The 22582-nt window shown below is 42.0% G+C and overlaps 2 protein-coding genes across 7 annotated transcripts in view; one reads left to right on the forward strand and one right to left on the reverse strand.

Annotated features, from left to right (window-relative positions):
- Nucleotides 1-22582, forward strand: part of LOC140726126 (protein O-GlcNAcase-like) — a 303790-nt gene that overhangs the window by 165811 nt on the left and 115397 nt on the right. The window lies entirely within an intron of this gene.
- ccdc166 (coiled-coil domain containing 166) overlaps nucleotides 658-22582 on the reverse strand; it is a 39295-nt gene continuing 17370 nt past the window's right edge. For 4 of the 5 annotated variants that reach the window (XM_073042092.1, XM_073042094.1, XM_073042095.1 and 1 more), the window contains exons 6-8: nucleotides 8678-8757; nucleotides 7111-7287; nucleotides 658-1231 (exon numbers count right to left, since the gene is read on the reverse strand). In XM_073042092.1, coding sequence (XP_072898193.1) covers nucleotides 902-1231; nucleotides 7111-7287; nucleotides 8678-8757 — 587 coding nt within the window. In that variant the 3' untranslated portion in view covers nucleotides 658-901. Of the gene's footprint in view, nucleotides 1232-2351; nucleotides 6956-7110; nucleotides 7288-8677; nucleotides 8758-22582 lie in introns of those variants that run through there. The other variant, XM_073042096.1, reaches the window with a different exon arrangement.

Consider the following 22582-nt stretch of genomic DNA (forward strand, 5'->3'; position numbering starts at 1 on the left):
CATAGCAGTATTTAAAATCATAAGGGGTATAGACAGGGGGAATACACTCAAATTTTATTCCCAGTGTTGGGGAATTAAGAACTTGAGGACTTGGGTTTAAGGTGTGAGGGGAAAGATTCAATAGGAACTTGAGGGACAACTTTTTACACAAAGATTTGTATGTCTGTTGAATGTGTTGTCAGAGAAAGTACAGGTAACAGAGATTTGTCCTTACACAATTCACAAATCACTACTCAAAATAAGTCAGATGGGGAATACAAATTTTGCTCAAGAGAAATTATGTGAGAAAAAAACTAAAGAAGTAAACACAAATTTGTTTACTTGCATTTTTTGATACATTGCAGAAGATTGTGATATGTACCATTTTCAAGTAATGAGAACCCCCCCACCCCAACACCGGTAACGGGGTGGGGGGAGGGAGTTCTCCTATAAAAGTTCTGGAGTGTATGATCTGATTTCATTGTCTGATCCTCCACCACTCTCTTTCTTTGCCTATCCCAGAACCTGCTGCTTTGCCAATATCACCAGTCTGCCTCAGAACCATCCCACCACCATCTAAGACCGGCTTGCATTGTTTAGCTGTGTAAAAGAGCTGGAGAAATTAGTGGGGTTACCCAGCAGTGATGCTAAAGGAATGAAATCTCCTCTAAGAAATGACTTGTACCCAAAGTATTTTAATATTCATCGACAAAGAGAAAGAAGATACAAATTTTGCAAAAGAATCAAAAGTTGAAGACGTACGTGATATAGAAAATGCTACATGATCAGACAATCCCTGGAACGAGGAAGGTTTCCCATTTTTGTCTGGCCAAGGTGGGGGAGGCTCATCTGACACTGTGCTGGTTCAACTTCTTCCAAATCCTCCAGCTACTTGACTTCCACCTCCTCGATCTTCATTCCATCACTCACTCCCTCTGACCCTGTTGCCTCCCCCAACACTGGCTGCAGCCGAGTCTCTGGCTGTTCCTGAGTCTTTGGCTTCTCCTTGGATCTGGTCTGCCTCCTTGGTCTGGAGCTGAGGGTACTCACTGAGATGCTTCCTGTGCCTCAGTGCCCTCAGCTTGGTGCAGTATTCCCTCTCCCGGAGCAACTGGCCCTGCTGTTCCTCTAACTCCAGCTGCTGCTGGCGGAGGACACGGGAGCGACGAATCAGGCAAACTAGCTCATCCCGCATCTCCTGGTTCTCAGTCTTGATTGCTTCAATATGCTGGATCAGACAGCAGACCGCCTCCTGTGGAGAGGCAGAGGAACACCAACTCCCTTTAACAGTCTCAATGCCTTTTTAAAATGTATTTTTATATTATTTTAGAGATACAGGATGATAATAGGCTCTTCTGGTCCAATGAGCTCACACTGCACAATTACACACGTGAACAATTAACCTACTAACACATATGTCTTTGGAATGTGGGAGAAAACCAGAGCACTCGGAGGAAATCCTCACAATCATGGGGAGAATGTACAGATAGCAGCGAGAATTGAACCTGGGTCACTGGCGCTGTAATAACGTTATGCTAAACAGTTAATATGTTATTATTTTATTGGTTAGCGCAATTACAGCTCGGGTTGTTCTAGAGTTCGAAGTTCAATTCTGGCACCGTCTGTAAGGAGTTTATATGTTCTTCCCATGGCCGTATGAATGCACTGTTTTCCTTTCACAGTTCCAAGACGTACCAGTTAGTAGGTTAATTGTTCATTGTAAATTGTCTTATGATTAGGCTAGTATTAAATGGGTGGGTTGCTGGGCGGTGGGGGGGGGGGGGGGGGGATGGTGGTGCAGCTCGTTGGCCCAGAAGGGCCTGTTCTATGCTTAATCTCAAAATACATAAATAAATTTTTAAGCATTCTTAATGATAATACTATATAGTTTTAATTATGGTATCCAAGACACCTTCAAAGAGCAGCGCCTTAGAAAGGCGATGTCCATCATTAAGGATCCTCACCACCCAGGACATGCCCTTTTCACACTGTTATGGTTGGGAAGGAGGTACAGAAGCCTGAAAACATGCACTCAATGATTCAGGAACAGCTTCCTCCCCTCTGCCATCTGATTCCTAAATGGGGATTGAACCCGTGAACACTACCTCACTACATTTTTATTTCTGTTATTTTGCGTCATTTATTTGAACTTTTTAATAAGACATACATGTACTTACTGTATTCAGTTTTTTCTCTATATTTATCGTGTCTTTCATTGTACTGCTGCCGTAAAGTTAACAAATTTCATTTGTGCAGATGATATTATATCTGATTCTGATTTAAATATAATATAGTTTTATATTATTATATTGTACACTTATCTAATATATAATTACATAATTAAACTTTATTTTTTATATAATTTATTTTTTTATTGAAGTTCATCATCAAACAAACATTTCCATAAGATGTATTTCAGACATTGTACATATATATCACATTATATCACAAATTCCCACAATTTATCTAAGGTACACACTTATAGAAAAGAGTGGAAAGAAAAAACAAGCAAAAGGAAAGAACTATGTACAAGTAGGGAGTGATCTTTTTTTTAACAACAGATTCATTGATTTGTGAGAATAAAATCAGGCCTATGAGGCATTATGTAGTTAAACCATTTTTCCCAGTATGAATCAAATTGTTCCAAATTGAATAAAATTCTCTTACGTTTGATTGGATTTAATAGCCCATTGACATTAAAAGAAATGAATTTTACCTTGTCCTTAGCCATCTGTATTTATCTGTCAATGTATCATTGAAATTAGAATAAAACTTAATCGATCTACTCCCTGAACAAATAAGAACCAAGAAATGCAAATAATAACAAAAATGGCAACAAACGTGTGATTCCAAGGCTAAGTTCTCTAGTAGATGACCCTGCGTTGAGCTAGAGGAAATGTCTAGCTGTGGGGGATAACCCCTCTTACTTGTGAGTTGAGGGCCCCCATTGCAGTATTGATAAAAGTCAGTGAACAAATCCATTACACAGAAAAGATTTTCCCGTGCACTCCTCCTCCTCCTCCTCCTATATATACACACACACATACACTACGTTTATATATATATTCTCATTTTGGTGGGGAAAAAGGAGTAAGTGAGCGAATAAAGAATAACAACTAAGTAATATAAAATCCACATTATAATAAGTACATATCACTGTGTACTTTTGCTTCCGTTTAGCTTCTCAACATTTTTAAAGTTAGCCAAACCTTATGGCTCTTCTGAAGGGGGTGAGGACTGTCTTTAGGAAACTCCTGGTCTCTTCCTGATATATTTCTCTCGGCCTCCTCCCGTCTCCTGCATTCTCGATTTTCGCACTATTTCCCAAGCGGAGCGGGATAATTCCTCAGTCAGGCTTTCCTTCGTTTTGGTCATGTTGACGGGCAACCCTCTGGCCTTCATGTCTGTAGTCGCCTCTTCCACTGTCTGGTACAACCGTGTCCCGTTGTCATAAAACACTCAAAGTTTAACAGGGTATGGAGTTTGAAATTTAATCTTTTTTTGCTTTAGTACTCGCTTTACTTCAGAGTATTCTTTGCATTTCAGCAGGACCGCGGGGGGGGGGGGGTAAGCTTGGTCGAAATATATTAATTTATCATCAAAAAACACTCTCTTACTCTCTTCTTACCCCAGGCCCTTCGAAGTATCTCCGCCTTGGTGCTGTACCGAAGGAATTTAATTATAATTGAGCGTGGCTTTCTATCCTGGGTAGGTTTTGGAACTAACGCGTGGTGGGCTCTTTCGACTTCCAGCTTCATAGCCGAGGGAATAGCCAGCGCGTCCCGCAGTAACTTTCCAACAAACTCCGTCATGGACGAGCCCTCCGCTCCTTCGGGAACGTTGTAGATTCTGATATTTTTCCATCGTGATCTTCCCTCCAGGTCAAGCAGTTTACCTTCTTGGTGATGTAATATTTTTATTGTCTTACTCAGTATCTGTTCCACGTTTTGAACACGATCTTCCACCTTCTCAATTTGAGTCTCTGCCACCGCTATTTTTTGATTAACGCTGGTGAGCTCTGCCTTAATATCATGGAGCTGCTGCTTTATTTCTTTCTGGACCTCCATTATTTCTTTCAGGATTTCGAAGATATTCCCCCCTTCACCTGAGCGAGGCCCAGCGGCCGTCTCGCTAGCACGCAGTCGGGTCGGGGAGCCGCTCTCTGCACTCCTCTCGGACATAGGCTCCGCAATTTCACATTTTTTATTTCCGTTCTTTTTCCCCATTCTTGCCCCTCTTTTCAGTTCAAATATTTTTCGAAAAATATTATATTTGATGGGATAATGGGGCTTAATACACGTTTTTCCGGAGGAGCTAGTGACTTAAGCTGCCATTCTTGACGATGACGTCACCGGAACCACATAATTAAATTTTAAAATCAATTAATAATAATAATCTAATTCCACTTCCAATTACAGATTAAAGCAAGTCCAGTAAGCAGGACAGGGAGCATAAAAAGGTCTGATAATCTAAAATGTATTTACTTTAATGTAAGAAGCCTGAAAATTAACACCAAGCAACACACACAAAATGCTGGAGAACTCACATAGACTGGACTATACCTCTTCCCACCCTGTTACCTGTAAAGACGCCATCCCCTTCTCTCAATTCCTCCGTCTCTGCCACAACTGCTCTCAGGATGAGGCTTTTCATTCTAGATTGAAGGAGATGTCCTCCTTTTTCAAAGAAAGGGGCTCCCCTTCCTCCACCATCAACGTTGTCCTCAATCACATCTCTTCCACTTCATGCATGTCTGCTCTTAACCCATCCTCCCACCACTCTACCAGGGGTAGGGTTCCTCTTGTCCTCACCTACCACCCCACCAGCCTCCACATCCAGCACATAATTCTCCAATTCTCCAGAACTTCCACCGCCTCCAACAGGATCCCACCACCATACATGTCTACATGTCTCTCCCCCCCCCCCCCGCAACTTTCTGCTTTCCACAGAGATTGCCCCCTATGTGACTTCCTTGCCCATTTGTCCCTCCTCACTGATCTCCTTTCTGGCACTTATCCTTGCAAGCGAAACAAGTGCTACATCTGCCCCTACACTTTTTCCCTCACTACCATTCAGGACCCTAAACAGTCCTTCCAGATGAGACGACACTTCACCTGTGAGTCTGTTGGCATCATACACTGTGTCTGATTCTCCCAGTGTGGCCTCCTGTAAATTGGTGAGACCCGAAGTAAATTGGGAGACTGCTTCGCTGAGCACCTACAGTTCATCTGCCAGAAAAAGTGGAATCTCCCAGTGGCCACCCATTTTCATTTTCAATCTATTTTTATTGATTTAAAAAAATATAAGGATAAATACAAATCTGAGGAGAAGTTATATCAAATACATATTTCAATAAAAGTACAAAGAAAGGAATATACACGGTCAAAATCATCTATAGTATAATATTGAGCTAATATAAAAAAGGAACCACAACTCCTCTTGACAATTCATAAAAAAAGACTCAAAATTTCTATTATTGAGAAAGAAAAAACCCACTAAACTAACCTAAAACACAAAAAAAAAGAAGACTGGGCAGTCCATTGAGGCTATAATTACAAAAAAAAAGGGAAAAATCCTTCTGGTCAAATCTGAAACTTTGCGGAAAAGAAAAAAAAGATTACCTAAAAAAAGTTTAAAAAAAATAAAAATTAGATCATATGAAAATATTGAATGAAAGTTCGCCAGGTTTGCTCAAATTCAAAAGATGTATCAAACGTCCGACTTCTAATTTTCTCCAAGCTTAAACATGACATAATGGAGGAGAGCCAGAAAAAAACAGTAGGTGGATTGGGATCCTTCCAATACAACAGAATATCTCTCCCAGCCAATAAAGTTGAAAAAGCGGAACATTTCCTGCTTCCTTTGGAATGATCCCAAAGATTGCCGTAAGTGAATTAGGTTATAGGTCCAAACCTATGACTTTTGATAATGTTCTAAAAACATCTCTCCAAAAATTATTTAACTTTATACAAGACCAAAACATATGAGTTAAGGTAGCCACCTCAGTGTTACATCTATCACAGGTGGGATTTATATTAGAAAAAATATGCACTCGTTTATCTTTTGACATATGCGCCCTGTGAACTACCTTGAACTGAATCAAGGAGTGATGGGTGTGGATAGATAAATTGTTAACTAAATGATAAATTATATTCCATTGATCATCTGAAAGTGACTCCTGAAGTTCCAATTCCCAAGCATGTTTAACCTTATCATTAGACATCATTCGTAAATTCATTAGCCATTTATACATAATGGCTATCAATCCTTTTTGAAATGGTTTAAAGGGAAAAATATCATCTATCATATTGTAATTCCACTTTCTATTCCCATTCCGATATGTCCATCCATGGCCTCTTCCATGATGAGGCCACACTTAGGTTGGAGGAACAACACCTTATATTCTGTTTGGGTAGCCTTCAACCTGATGGCATGAACATTGATTTCTCAAACTTCCGGTAATGCCCTCACCTTCACCCCTCCCTCCTTCACCATTTCCCAGCCCCTATTCCCTCTCTCACTTTATCTCCTTGCCTCCCCTTTGGTGCTCCTCCCCCCTTTCTTTCTTCCGTGGCCTTCTGTCTCTTTTACCAATCACTTCCCAGCTCTTTACTTCATCCTTCCCCCTCCAGGTTTCACCTGTCACCTTGTGTTTCTCTCTCCCCTCCCCCCACCTTTAAAATCTACTCCTCAGCTTTTTTTTTCTCTCATCCTTCCGAATGGTTTCGGCCTGAAATATCCACTGTACTTTTTCCCATAGATGCTGCCTGGCCTGCTGAGTTCCTCCAGCATTTTGTGTGTGTTGCTCAGATTTCCAGCATCTGCAGATTTTCTCTTGTTTGTCAAGGCCAGGACTGGACCTTCAGTGTTTGGGGTACAGATGCTTCAAAAGGGATAGGAGGTGGAGGTAAGTGAGGAGATGGAATTGTGATATTGTTTACGGAAAACACCACAGCAGTAAATAGAAAGGATGTTCCTGTAGGAGCAAAGTCAAATGGTCAAACTTAGAATAATAAAAGGGAGAATCTTTTGTGTGGGATACAGCTGTCGGGTTGTTATAGTAGGTGACACACAGAGTAACAGCACCAATAAATGACAGCTATCTGAAGTGCCAAGCCCTGGCTTCCTCACCTTGTTGGCTTCTCTCTCCAACTGCTTCACCATCTTTTTGGCATTTTGTTTGTACTCAGCCTTCTCTTTGTTGAACTTGACCTTGAGGTTGTGCAACTTCTGAGAGTGCAAGGCCCGAGCTTCCATCACCTGCTTGTCCAGCTCTTGGATCCTGGCTAGTTGTATCTTCCGCAGTTCCTGGATTAGGAGGGTGGAGATGGTGGAGGGGTCAGAGCAGGGTGAGGAAAAAACACAGAGCACAGAGATTGGTTTTTCACCTTCCCTCAACACCCTATCCCTTGCTTAGGTCCACAACTCAACTGATGCCTCCTGGAGACTCGCCCAAGGTGGAGGCAGTACTCAGCTTGCACTGCATGGGGAAAGGGCATTGTAAACGAGGGACAGAACATAGAATAGTACAGCACAGTACAGGCCCTTTGGCTCACAATGTTGTGCCGACCCTTAAACCCTGCTTCCATATAACTCCCCACCTTAAATTCCTCCATATAGCTGTCTAGTAGTCTCTTAAATTTCACTAGTGTATCTGCCTCCACCACAGACTCAGGAAGGGCATTCCACGCACCAACCACTCTCCGAGTAAAAAACCTTCCTCTAATATCCCTCTTGAACTTCCCACCCCTTACCTTAAAGATAAAAGATAAAGATAAAGATAAAAGAAGAAATGTGCCTGGAGTCAGAGGGGGTGAGTGAGAACTTTAATGAATACTTTACTTCAGTATTCAACAGTGAGAGGGACTTTGACGTTTGTGAGGACAGTGTAAAGCAGGCTGATATGCTGGAACGTACAGTATTGATGTTAAGAAAGAGCATGTTCTGGCACTTTTGAAAACTATTAGGATAAATAAGTCTCCGGGGCCAGAAGGAATATACCCCAGGTTACTAACAGAAGGGATGGAAGAGATTGCTGCGTCTTTAGTGATGACCTTTGCATCCTTACTGGCTGTAGAAGTAGTACCAGAAGATTGGAGAGAGGCAAATATTATTCCTTTGTTCAAGAAAGATAATTAGACAGACTAGGACTTTATTCCTTAGAGCATAGAAGACTGAGAAGTGATCCTGTAGAAGTGTATAAAATCATGAGGAGTATAGATAGGATGAATGCACACTGTCTTTTACCCCAAGGTTGGAGAATTAAAAACTACAGGGCACAGAATTAAGGTGAGAGGGAAAAGATTTAATAGGAACTTGAGGGGCAACTTTTTATTACACAAAGGGTGGTAGCTGTGTGGAAGGAGCTACAGAGGAGGTGGTTGAGGCAGACGTTTAAAGGGCAATTGGATAGACACATGAATATGGAAAGTTTAGAGCAGGGGGTCCCAGCCTAGGGTCCATGGACCCCTTGCTTAATGGAAAGGGCCTATGGCATAAAAAAGGTTGGGAAACTGTGGTTTAGAGGATATGGACCAAATACTGGTAAATGGAACTAACTAGCTTGGCATTTTGGTCAGCATGGACCAGTTGGGATGAAAGAGCTGTTCTCATGCTGTATGAGTCCATGACTCTGTGCTCCAGTGAGCACACACTTGATTCATGTTCCAATCAAAGCAATGAGAAAGTCCTCACTTACTTTATATTCACTCAGGCTCTCGATCTCCTTATTAATCTGAACCAGCTCAGTCTCTTTCTCAATCTGAACATTTTTCAGTTCTGCAGGGAAAGAGTAAACAAAATTTATTGGATTGGACAGGATTGAATGCAGACTGACCACGATCTGTGCCAGAATTAAGCTATGCTTAAACTCCGTGACTTCAGCTTGTTTCATCTCAAAGAAATGTTGGGAATCACAGAACAAATTTCACACTGAGTGGATTGGAGCAGACTGTGTGAAGTGTAGGTGATCGGGTCTGCCATCAGACCAGAAGACATAGGATCACAATTAGGCCATTCAGCCTACTCTGCCATCCACAAGGGCCAATTTTATTTCATTTATTTTTATTGTGATTTATTAGCCCTCTCAACCCCACCATGTACCCTTTGAAGTCCTTACTAATCAAGACTTTGGCAATTAGAAACATAGAAAAACTACAGCACAATACAGGCCCTTTGGTCCACAATGGTGTGCCAAACATGTACTTTCTTTAGAAATTACCTAGGGTTACCCATAGCCCTCTATTTTTCGAAGCTCCATGTACTTATCCAGGAGTCTCTTAAAAGACCCTATCGTATCCACCTCCACCACCATCGCTGGCAGCCCATTCCATGCACTCACCGCCCTCTGTGTAAAAAATCTTACCCCTGACATCTCCTCTGTACCTACTACCAAGTACCTTAAAACTGTGCCCTCTCATGATAGCCATTTCAACCCTGGGAAAAAGCCTCTGACTAACCACATGATCAATGCCTCTCATCACCTCTATCAGGGTACCTCTCCATACTCCATCATTCCAAGGAGAAAAGGCCAAGTACATTCAACCTATTCTTGTAAGGCATGCTCCCCAATCCAGGCAACTTCCTTGTAAATCTCCTCTGCATTCTTTCTATAGTTTCCACATGCTTCCTGTAGTGAAGTGACCAGAGTTGAGCACAGTATTCCAAGTGGGGTCTGACCAGGGTCCTATATAGATGTAATATTACCTCACGGCTCTTAAACTCAATCCCACGGTTGATGTAGGCCAATGCATCCTATGCTTTCTTAACCACAGAGTCAACCTGCGTAGCTGCTTTGAGTGTCCTATGGACTTGGACCCCAAGATCCCTTTGATCCTCCACACTGCCATCTTACCAATAATACTATATTCTGTCATCATATTTGACCTACCAGAATGAACCACCTCACACTTATCTGGGTTGAACTCCATCTGCCACTTCTCAGCCCAGTTTTTCATCCTATCAATGTCCTGCTGTAATCTCTGACAGCCCTCCACACTGTCCACAACATACCCAACCTTTGTGTCCTCAACAAATTTACTAACCTATCCCTCCACTTCCTCATCCAGGTCATTTATAAAAGTCACGAAGAGAAGGGGTCCCAGAACAGATCCCTGAGGCACACCACTGGTCACCGATCTCCATGCAGAAAATGACCCGTCTACAACCACACTTTGCCTCCTGTGGGCAAGCCAGTTCTGGATCCACAAAGCAAGGTCCCCTTGGAACCCATGCCTCCTTACTTTCTCAATAAGCCTTGCATGGGGTACCTTATCAAATGCCTTGCTGAAATCCAGATACACTACATCTACTGCTCTAACATCATCAATGTGTTTAGTCACATCCTCAAAAAATTAAATCAGACTTGTAAGGTCTGACCTGCCTTTGACAAAGCCATGCTGACTATTCCTAATCATATTATGCCTCTCCAAATGCTTATAAATACTGCCTCTCATGCTCTTCTCCATCAACTTACCAACCACTGAAGTAAGACTCACTGGTCTATAACTTCCTGGGCTATCTCTACTCCCTTTCTTGAATAAGGGAACGACATCTACAACCCTCCACTCCTCCGGAACCTCCCCCATTCCCATTGATGATGCAAAGATCATTGCCAGAGGCTCAGCAATCTCCTCCCTCACCTCCCATTGAAGCCCAGGGTATATCTCGTCTGGTCCTGGAGACTTATCCAACTTGATGCTTTCTAAAAGCTCCAGCACATCCTCTTTCTTAATGTCTATATGCTGAAGCTTTTCAATCCACTGTAAATCATCCCTACAATCACCAAGGTCCTTTTCCATAGTGAATACTGAAGCAAAGTATTCATTAAGTACCTCAGCAGTCATTCAAGGATAACAATAATGGGGTGTCTCACATGGATGGGTCAGGATAACCATGTAGGCAGTTGTTTGTGCAGTGTTCTGTGCTACCCACCCCTCCAGTGTCAATCTCAGGCATGGACTCAAAGTCCTCCACACCATCTTGGAAGTTTCTTTTCCACTTGGAGCAGTCATGAGCAGGAAACAGAACATACAACACAGGAGTGTACCCTCAGCCCAGGATGCTGTGCTAAACTAATTAAGCTAATCAGACCAAATGCCTTTTGCCACAGGCATCAGCGCTGAATCCTTAGTTGTTTGTCATAATTATTAAAGATATGGAAGAGAATGTGTTATTCCCTCTTCTATCAGGCAGAAAATACAAATGACTAAAAAACAAGTACCACCAGGCTCAAGGGCAACTTTCATTCCTCTGTTATCAGATGCTTGAATGGCTCTCTTGTACGATAAGATGCACTCTTGGCCTCACAATCTACCTCATTATGATCTTGCACTTTATCATTCACCTGCACTACATTTTTCCAGTGGTTTTATACTTTATTTTGCCTGGTTATTGTTTTATCTCATTCTAGCTCAATGCACTGTGTAATGATTTGATCTGTATGAACAGTATGGTCTCCCTTTCTCTCGATGCTCTCAGAGGGTGGTGCTAGATTTCTGGTCCTGGGCAAGGTTTAATCGATGCTGTTTGTGGATTGGAGTCTGTAGTTTACATTACGATGTGTTTCTAGATTCTAGTTGCTACTTTTTTTGTTGCTATTTTGGGCAATTTTGAACTGGGATAACCTGCAGATAATGAAACCGAATGTGTCTGGACTGCTTCGATTTTGTGTTTTATATTCTGTGTGTCTGGACTGCTTCGATTTTGTGTTTTATATTCTGTTTTTTTTTGCTTCTTTTTTGTTGCCGTTTGCACATGGGGGGGGGTTGACATTTTTCTCTGAATGGGTTCCATGGTGTTTCTTTGTTTCACAGCTGTCTGTGGGAAGGTTGTATACTGCATACATGCTTTGATAATAATTGTATTTTGAATCTTTGATCAGTATGCGAGACAAGAACTGTATCTTGGGACATGTGACAATAATAAACCAATACCAATATCAAGAGTAAGTCTGTAGGTGACACAAACTCACCTGCGCAGGTTGGAGGACGGTCTTGTCAAGCAAGCACTCTGTCACAAAAAGCAGGATTTCCAGGTGGCTACCCATTTCAAATTGATCTCCCATTCCCATTCTAACATGTCAGTCCATGGCCACCTCTATTGCCACAATGTTGCCAAATTCAGGTTGGAGGAACAACACCCCATATTCTGTCTGGGTGGCCTCTGACCTAATGCCATGAACATTGATTTCTCTGACTTTTGGTAATTTCTCTCCCCTCCAGCTTACTCCTTCCCCTCTTCACATCTTCGTATTCTGGGTTCTGCCCCCTTTCTTTCCAACCCTAATGAAGAATCTCAGCCCGAAACGTTGACTATTTATCCCCCTCATAGATGCTGATGGCTTGCTGAATGTTTTATGTGTTGCAGTAAATGCTGGGTCCTATAGCGATGTCTACGTCCAACAAATGAATGCATTAAAAAAAAACTAGAGTTTTGTTCCAACTTTATTCAATCAATTTGAGTTCTCTTTCTACCTGTAATATGGCTACCATATTACCATTTCCCTAAGTAGTCTCAGTTTTATAACATTTAACTGACTATAGCTTCCACATTTTCACTACCATTTACATGGAGTACTCCCTGGTAATTCCCTGCACAGACTGCTTGGTTGTGAGGGAATACTCTCCGAATAGACATGTTATTTCCTGTCAGAGCTTTGTAACTGTCCCTGCTGTGCGTCATGTGCTGAACGTGCCTAACTCCACGCATGGATTGGGAAAGGTGTTGAGGACACAGAGAGGAGAATGGTTACTGGTTCAAGAAAGTTGAAAGTTAAGTGGAGAATGGCCTCACAATGTTAATGCACTTCTCAATATGTTGAAAGGTTTTGAATAGAGTAAATAGAACTATTTTCTAAATGGGGTGAGTATTCAGAAATCAGAGGTTCAAAGGGACTAGTTCTGGAGCTTTCAAAAAGCATTAAGTTAGATAAGTTGCCGGTAACGGACGAGATACACCCCAGGCTACAGTGGGAAGTGAGGGAGGAGATTGCTGAGTCTCTGACAATGATCTTTGCATCATCAATAGGGATGGAAGAAGTACCAGAGTATCGGAGGGTTGCAAATGTTATTCCCTTGTTCAAGAAAGGGAGTAGAGATAACTGAGGAAAATATAGACCAGTGAGTCTTACTTCAGTGGTGGACAAGTTGTTGGAGAAAATCCTAAGAGGCAGGACTTACGAGCATTTGGAGAGGCATAATCTGATTCGGGGTAGTCAGCATGGTTTCATCAAGGAAAGGTCATACCTTACGAGACTAGTTGGATTCTTTGAGGATGTAACAAAACACATTGATGAAGGTAGAGCAGTGGATGTAGTGTATATAGATTACATAAGGCATATGATAAAGTACATGCAAGGCTTTTCTTCGGCAGTTTAACGGGGGCACAACTGCGCAAGCGCATGTAAGTCGGACCGTGACGCAACGGGAGTATTTAAAGAGAGCAGTTAGACGGAGTGGGTGACGGAGTAGAGGGAGACAGAGTAGGAAGGCTTTGTCTCAAGAGGTTTCGGCGAGCAGAGGCTGAGGACGAGCTTCACTCCAAGTGAGGTAAGGCCGGGTAAGTTCCTTTAAAGGAGAAAGTTTCAAAAGTTGAGGTAAGTATTGGGTAGGTCATGACAGCTGAGATCGGCCCTGTGGTTTGTTCATCCTGCAGCATGTGGGAAACCAGGGATACTTCCAGTGTCCCTGATGACTGTGTGTGCAAGAAGTGTGTCCATCTGCAGCTTCTGGCAGACCGCATTGAGCGTCTGGAGCTGCGATTGGATTCATACTGGAGCATCCGCGATGCTGAGAAAGTCGTGAATAGCACGTTCAGTGAGTTGGCCACACCGCAGGTAAAGGCTACACAGGCAGAAAGGGAAGGGGTGGCCACTAGACAGCATAGCAGCAGGCAGGTAGTGCAGGAGTCCCCTGAAGTCATCTCCCTCCTAAACAGATATACTGTTTTGGATACTATTGGGGGAGATGTCTCATCAGGGGAAGGCAGCAGCAGCCGAGTTCATTGCACCATGGGTGGCTCTGCGGCACAGAAGGGAAGGAAAAGGAGTGGGAGAGCTATAGTGATAGGGGATTCGATTGTAAGGGGAATAAACAGGCGTTTCTGCAGCCGCAAACGAGACACCAGGATGGTATGTTGCCTCCCTGGTGCAAGGGTCAAGCATGTCTCTAAGCGGCTGCAGGACATTCTGGAGTGGGAGGGTGAACAGCTAGTGGTTGTGGTGCACATAGGTACCAACGATATTGGTAAAAAATGGGATGAGGTCCTAAAAGGTGAATTTAGGGAGTTAGGAGATAAACTAAAAAGTAGGACCACAAAAGTAATAATCTCTGGATTACTACCAGTGCCACGTGCTAGTCAGAGTAGAAATAGGAGGATATTTCAGATAAATACGTGGCTTGAAAAATGGTGCAAGGGGGAGGGATTCAAATTTCTGGGGCATTGGAACCAGTTCTGGGGGAGTTGGGACTGGTACAAACAGGACAGTCTGCACCTGGGCTAAACTGGAAACCATGTCCTAGGGGGAGTGTTTACTACTGCTGTTCAGGAGGATTTAAATTAATGGGGCAGGGGGATGGGAACAAGTGCAGAGAGACAGAGGGGTGCAAAATGAGGGTAGAAGCAAAAAGTAGTAAGGTGAAAAGTAAAAGTGGTAGGCAGGCAAATCCAGGGCAAAAATCAAAAGGGGCCGCTTTTCGACATAATTGTATAAGGGCTAAGAGTGTTGTAAAAACAAGCCTGAAGGCTTTGTGTGTCAATGCGAGGAGCATTCATAACAAGGTGGATGAATTGAATGTGCAGAGTTATTAATGAATATGATATAGTTGGGATCACAGAGACATGGCTCCAGGGTGACCAAGGATGGGAGCTCAACATCCAGGGATCTTCAATATTCAGGAGGGATAGACAGGAAAGAAAAGGAGGTGGGGTAGCGTTGCTGGTTAGAGAGGAGATTAACACAATAGAAAGGAAGGACATTAGCCTGGAGGATGTGGAATCAATATGGTTAGAGCTGCATAACACTAAGGGGCAGAAAAGGCTGGTGGGAGTTGTGTACAGGCCACCTAACAGTAGTAGTGAGGTTGGGGATGGCATTAAACAGGAAATTAGAAATGCGTGCAATAAAGGAACAGTAGTTATAATGGGTGACTTCAATCTACATATAGATTGGGTGAACCAAATTGGTAAGGGTGCTGAGGAAGAGGATTTCTTGGAATGTATGCGGGATGGTTTTCTGAACCAACATGTCAAGGAACCAACTACAGAGCAGGCCATTCTAGATTGGGTATTGAGCAATGAGGAAGGGTTAGTTAGCAATCTTGTCATGCGAGGCCCCTTGGGTAAGAGTGACCATAATATGGTGGAATTCTTCATTAAGATGGAGAGTGACATAGTTAATTCAGAAACAAAGGTTCTGAACTTAAAGAAGGGTAATTTTGAAGGTATGAGACATGAATTAGCTAAGATAGACTGGCAAATGATACTTAAAGGGTTGACGGTGGATATGAAATGGCAAGCATTTAAAGATCGCATAGATGAACTACAACAAGTGTTCATCCCGGTTTGGCAAAAGAATAAACCAGGGAAGGTAGTGCACCCGTGGCTAACAAGGGAAATTAGGGATAGTATCAATTCCAAAGAAGAAACATACAAATTAGCCAGAAAAAGCGGCACACCTGAGGACTGGGAGAAATTCAGAGACCAGCAGAGGAGGACAAAGGGCTTAATTAGGAAAGGGAAAAAAGATTATGAGAGAAAGCTGGCAGGGAACATAAAAACTGACTGTAAAAGCTTTTATAGATACGTGAAAAGAAAAAGATTGGTTAAGACAAATGTAGGACCCTTACAGTCAGAAACAGGTGAATTGATCATGGGGAACAAGAACATGGAAGACCAACTGAATAACTACTTTGGTTCTGTCTTCACTAAGGAGGACATAAATAATCTTCCGGAAATAGTAGGGGACCAAGGGTCTAGTGAGATGGAGGAACTGAGGGAAATACATGTTAGTAGGGAAGTGGTGTTAGGTAAATTGAAGGGATTAAAGGCAGATAAATCCCCAGGGCCAGATGGTCTGCATCCCAGAGTGCTTAAGGAAGTAGCCCAAGAAATAGTGGATGCATTAGTGATAATTTTTCAAAACTCCTTAGATTCTGGATTAGTTCCTGAGGATTGGAGGGTGGCTAATGTAACCCGACTTTTTAAAAAAGGAGGGAGAGAGAAACCAGGGAATTATAGACCGGTTAGCCTGACATCGGTGGTGGGGAAAATGCTAGAGTCGGTTACCAAAGATGTGATAACAGCACATTTGGAAAGAGGTGAAATCATCAGACAAAGTCAGCATGGATTTGTGAAAGGAAAATCATGTCTGACAAATCTTATAGAATTTTTTGAAGATGTAGCTAGTAGAATGGATAGGGGAGAACCAGTGGATGTGGTATATTTGGATTTTCAAAAGGCTTTTGACAAGGTCCCACACAGGAGATTAGTGTGCAAACTTAAAGCACACGGTATTGGGGGTATGGTATTGATGTGGATAGAGAATTGGTTGGCAAACAGGAAGCAAAGAGTGGGAATAAACGGGACCTTTTCAGAATGGCAGGCAGTGACTAGTGGGGTACCGCAAGGCTCGGTGCTGGGACCCCAGTTGTTTACAATATATATTAATGATTTAGACGAGGGAATTAAATGCAGCATCTCCAAGTTTGCGGATGACACGAAGCTGGGCAGCGGTGTTAGCTGTGAGGAGGATGCTAAGAGGATGCAGGGTGGCTTGGATAGGTTAGGTGAGTGGGCAAATTCATGGCAGATGCAATTTAATGTGGATAAATGTGAGGTGTTCACTTTGGTTGCAAGAACAGGAAAACAGATTATTATCTGAATGGTGGCCGATTAGGAAAAGGGGAGGTGCAACGAGACCTGGGTGTCATTGTACACCAGTCATTGAAAGTGGGCATGCAGGTACAGCAGGCGGTGAAAAAGGCAAATGGTATGTTGGCATTCATAGCAAGAGGATTCGAGTACAGGAACAGGGAGGTTCTACTGCAGTTGTACAAAGTCTTGGTGAGACCACAGCTGGAGTATTGTGTGTAGTTTTGGTCCCCTAATCTGAGGAAAGACATACTTGCCATAGAGGGAGTACAGAGAAGGTTCACCAGATTGATTCCTGGGATGGCAGGACTTTTATATGAAGAAAGACTGGATCGACTAGGCTTATACTCGCTAGAATTTAGAAGATTGAGGGGGGATCTTATTGAAACATATAAAATTCTAAAGGGATTGGACAGGCTAGATGCAGGAAGATTGTTTCTGATGTTGGGGAAGTCCAGAACGAGAGGTCACAGTTTAAGGATAAAGGGGAAGCCTTTTAGGACTGGATGAGGAAAAACTTCTTCACACAGAGTGGTGAATCTGTGGAACTCTCTGCCACAGGAAACAGTTGAGGCCAGTTCATTGGTTATATTTAAGAGGGAGTTAGATATGGCCCTTGTGGCTAAAGGGATCAGGGGGTATGGAGAGAAAGCAGGTACAGGGTTCTGAGTTGGATGATCAGCCATGATCATACTGAATGGCGGTGCAGGCTCGAAGAGCTGAATGGCCTGCCTATTCCTGCACCTATTTTCTATGTTTCTAAGGCTCCTTCAGAAAGTAAGGAGGCATGGGATCTAAGGAGACCTTGCTTTGTGGATCCAGATTAGACTTGCCCACAGAAGGCAAAGGGTGGTTGTAGATGGTTCATACTTTGCATGGAGTTTGGTGACCAGTGGTGTTCCATAGGAATCTTTTCTAAGACCCCTCCTCTTTGCGATTTTTATAAATGAGCTTTTTAGAGGAAGTGAAGGGATGGGTCAGTAAGTTTGCTGATGACAGAAAGGTTTGGGGTGTTGTGGATAGTGTGGAGGGTTGTCCGAGGTTACAACGGGACATCGATAGGATGCAGAACTGGGCTGAGAAGTGGCAGATGGATTTCAGCACAAATAAATGTGAGGTGGCTCATTCTGGTAGGTCAAATATGATGGCAGAATATAGTATTAATGGAAAGACTCTTGGCAGTGTGGAGAATCAGAGGGATCTTGGGGTCCGAGTCTATAGGACACTCAAAGCTGCTACACAGGTTGACCCTGTGGTTAAGAAGGCATACGGTGCATTGGTCTTCATCAACTGTGGGATTGAGTTCAAGAGCTGTGAGGTAATGTTACAGCTATACTGTATAAGACCTTAGTCAGACCCTACTTGGAATACTGTGTTCAGTTCTGGTCACCTCACTACAGGAAGGATGTGGATACTATAGAGAGAGTGCAGAGGAGATTTTGAAAATGTTGCCTGGATTGGATGGTTTGCCATATAAGAACAGGTTGAGTGAACTTGGCCATTTCTCTTTGGAGTGACGCAGGATGAGAGGTGACCTGAAGGAGGTCTATAAGATAGATAGATAGATAGATACTTTATTCATCCCCATGGGGAAATTCAATTTTTTTTCCAATGTCCCATACACTTGTTGTAGCAAAACTAATAACATACAATACTTAACTCAGTAAAAAAATATGATATGCATCTAAATCACTATCTCAAAAAGCATTAATAATAGCTTTTAAAAAGTTCTTAAGTCCTGGCGGTTGATGAAAGATGATGAAAGGCATTGATCACGTGGATAGCTAGAGGCTTTTTCCCAGTGCTGAAATGGCTAACACGAGGGGGCATAGTTTTAAGATGCTTGGAAGTAGGTACAGAGGCGTTGGCATGGGCAAGATTTTCACACAGAGAGTGGAGGGTGTATGCAATGCATTGCCAGTGATGGTGGTGGAGGCGGATACAACAGTGTCGTTTAAGAGACTCTTAGATAGGTATATGGAGCTTAGAAAAATAGAGCTATGCAGCAGGGTAATTCCAGGCAGTCTCTAGAGTAGGTTACATGGTTGGCACAACATTGTGGGCCGAAGGGCCTGTAATGTGCTGTAGATTTCTATGTTCTAAGTTCAGGATTCCCTTCCGGTTAACTTTGCATGTTGAGTTGGTAGCTGGAAGCTAAAGGCAATGTTATCATTCATTCTGAGAAGACTAGTTCAAAGCACATTCAAATTTCAAAGTAAATTGATTATCAAAGTACACATATGTCACCATATATAACCCTGAGATTAATTTTCTTGTGGGCATTCACAGTAAATACAAGAACCATAGTAGAGTCAATGAAAAATCACATGAACAGGACGGACAAACAACCAACATGCAAAAAAAACAACAAATGGTGCAAATGTAAGAGAGAATAATAATAATAATAATAATAACAATAAAAATAATAATAAACATAATAAAGCAATACATATTGAGATATTTATCATCTTGGGTACTAGCCTATAAAGTACACAGGACATCTTCCAGGAGTGGTATCTCAGAAAGGCAGCATCAATTATTAAGGACCTCCAGCACCCAGGAGATGCCCTTTTCTCACTGTTACCATCAGGTAGGAGATACAGAAGCCTGAAGGCACACACTCAGCAATTCACAAACAGCTTCTTCCCCTCTGCCATCTGATTCCTAAATGGACATTGAACCCTTGGATACTACCTCACTTTTTTAATATATAGTATTTCTGTTTTTGCACAATTTTTAATCTATTCAATATACGTATACTGTAATGTATTTATTATTATTTTATTTTGTGTTTTTTTCTATATTATGTACTGCATTAAACTGCTGCTACGAAGTTAACTAATTTCACGTAACATGCTGGTGATAATGAACCTGATTCGGATTCTGACTATTTTTGAAGGATTTTCTATTCAAGGGCATTGGTGTTTCCATATCAACCTGTGATGCAACCAGTCAATCCACCACACAAGTTTGTCAAAGTATTAGATATCTAGCCAAATTTGTCAAAGTATCAGATGTCATGTGAGAACATAAAAGTAAGGATGTACTTCTGAGCCTGTATAAGGCAATGAATGGTCAGACTACATTTAGAATATTGTGAGTAATTTTTGGTCCTGTATCTACAAGACCGTAAGATATGAGCAAAATTAGGCCATTTGACTCATTGGGTCTGCTCCGCCACTCCATCACGACTGATTTATTAGGCCTCTCAATGCCATTCTCCTGTCTTGTCTCGTTAACCTTTGATACCCTTACTAACCAAAAACCTATCAACCTCTGTTTTAAATACTGTATGCCCAATGACTTAGCCTTCATAGCTGTCCATTGCAATGAATTTTGCAGATTCACTATGATCTGTCTAAAAAAATTCCACTTTATCTTTGTTCTAAAGGGATGTAAATCTATTCTGAGGCTGTGCCTGAATGTGTTGGCATTGAAAAGGGTCCAGAGGACATTTGGAAGAATGACTCCGGGAATGGAAGGGTTAATGTACGAGGAGAGTTTGATGACTTGAAGATTGTGGATGACAATGGCAAGGCCAATATTTACACCCATCGCTACTTACCCTTGAACTCTGGTTAGTTGGACTATTTTTGGTGAAGTAATGAGTCAACAACATTACTGTACTGTGTGGGAGGACCCACACACAGGCTGCTCCACTGCAGAGTCATTAGTATCATTGGTGAGGCAGATAGGTCTTGAATCAATCTGACATTTTATATTCACTAGACTGCCACACCATCCATACACAATCTCACACTTCAGCTCCATCTTCTGAACTATCTTAGACCATAAAACTTAGAAGCAGAATTAAGCTATTCAGCCCATCAAGTCTGCACCACCATTTGATCATGGCTGATTTATTTTCCCTCGCAACCTCAATCTTCTGCCTTCTCCTTGTAACTTTTGAAGTCCTGACTAATCAAGAACTTATCAGCCTCTGCTTTAAATACATTCAATGACTTGACTTCCATAGTTGTCTGTGGCAATGAATTCCACAGATTCAGTACCCTCAGGCTAAAGAAATTCCTCCTTTCAAAGGCCTTCTGAAAATCCAAGTATACAGCATCCACTGACTCTCATTGATACCTTTGGGTCTTATAAACATCATATCCCTTAATCCCCTTAAGGCCCACAATCTGTCAATCACTCTTTAAATGTACCCCGTGACTCACTTTTGGTGGAGAATTCCAGTTCTCTGCATGAAACAATCTCCTCTCACCTCAGTTCTGGATAACGTGCCCCTTAATTTGAGATGACAACCCCTAGCATTAGGTCATTCTTATCTACCAAGCCAAGTTCAAGTTTATTGTCATTGGCATACATACTCAAGATATAAGTACATGAAAATTACCTTCTGTGCATCAGCAGCACAGAATATTATGAACACAAGTTTACATAATTAACACAATTTATATGTAACTTATACTACAAACTCATGATATTAGTGCTAGTTGAGGGAGAAAAGAAAGAAATACAGTTTGAGAAATCGGGTTATACCCACATAATTTTGTATGCATTTTGTATGCATTTTATAAGATCGCCTTTTGTCCTCCTATGCTCCAGGAAATAAAGTCAAAGAGATTCAAAAATATTAGCTTTATTTGTCACATGTATATTGAAACATACAGTGAAATGCATCGTTTGCGTCAAGACAGATTGGCGCAGATTGTGCTGGGCAGACTGGAAGTGTTGTCACAAGCTTATAAGGTAGTGTTAGGATACCTCCCTGTAGCTCGCTGAACTAGCCATGTAGGTATTTATAAGTTTTTGTGGGATCTTTGCTCAGCTCAAAAGAATACAGTCTCTGTTACCCAATCTCTCCTGATACACCAAACCCTTGGAACTAGTCTGGAGAATCTTTACTGCACCCTTTCAATTGCAAGTATATGCATTTTTTAGATAAAGAAACTAAAACTGTACACAATACTCCAGGTGTGGTTCGCCCAACCCTTAGATAATTACAATGAGGCATACACTCAGTGGGCACTTTATTAGGTACACCTGCTTGTTAATACAAACATCTAATCAGCCAATCATGTGGCAGCAGCTCAATGTATAAAAGCATGCAGACATGGTCAAAGAATTTCAGTTGTTGCTCAGACCAAACATTAGAATAAAGAAAGATGCGATCTAAGTGACTTTGACCGTGGAATGATTGTTGGTGCTTGACGGGGTGGTTTGAGTATCTCAAAAATGGATGATCCCTTGAGATTTTCATGCACAACAGTCTCTAGTCCAGAGTTTACAGAGAATGGTGTAAAAAATAGAAAACATCCATTGAGCTGTGGTTCTGTGGACAAAAACACCTTGTTAATGAGAGAGTTCAGAAGGGAATGGCCAGACTGGTTCAAGCTGACAGGAAGTAACATGGTGTGCAGAAGAGCATCTCTAAATGCACAACATATTGAACCTTGAAGTGGATGGGCTACAGCAGCAGAAGACCAGGAACATTTACTCGGTGGCCACTTTATGAGGTTCAAGGGGTAGCTAATGAGTGTATGGCTTTCTTGGATAAAGAGGGTAAAATTGTACTCAATACTCGAATGTGATTCACCCAACCCTTAGATAATTAGTGAGATATATGTACTATTATATTGTAACTCAGTCATAATAAAGGCCACCATACTATTTACTTGCTAATCACTTCCCAGTCCAGATTTCTGAGTTAATTGGGTTGAAATTCCAATGTTCTAATCTTTAGTTTAAGCCTCTGCACTACGTTAATAGAAAT

The sequence above is a fragment of the Hemitrygon akajei genome, chromosome 4 (genome assembly GCF_048418815.1).
Source record: "Hemitrygon akajei chromosome 4, sHemAka1.3, whole genome shotgun sequence".
Taxonomy (NCBI): domain Eukaryota; kingdom Metazoa; phylum Chordata; class Chondrichthyes; order Myliobatiformes; family Dasyatidae; genus Hemitrygon; species Hemitrygon akajei.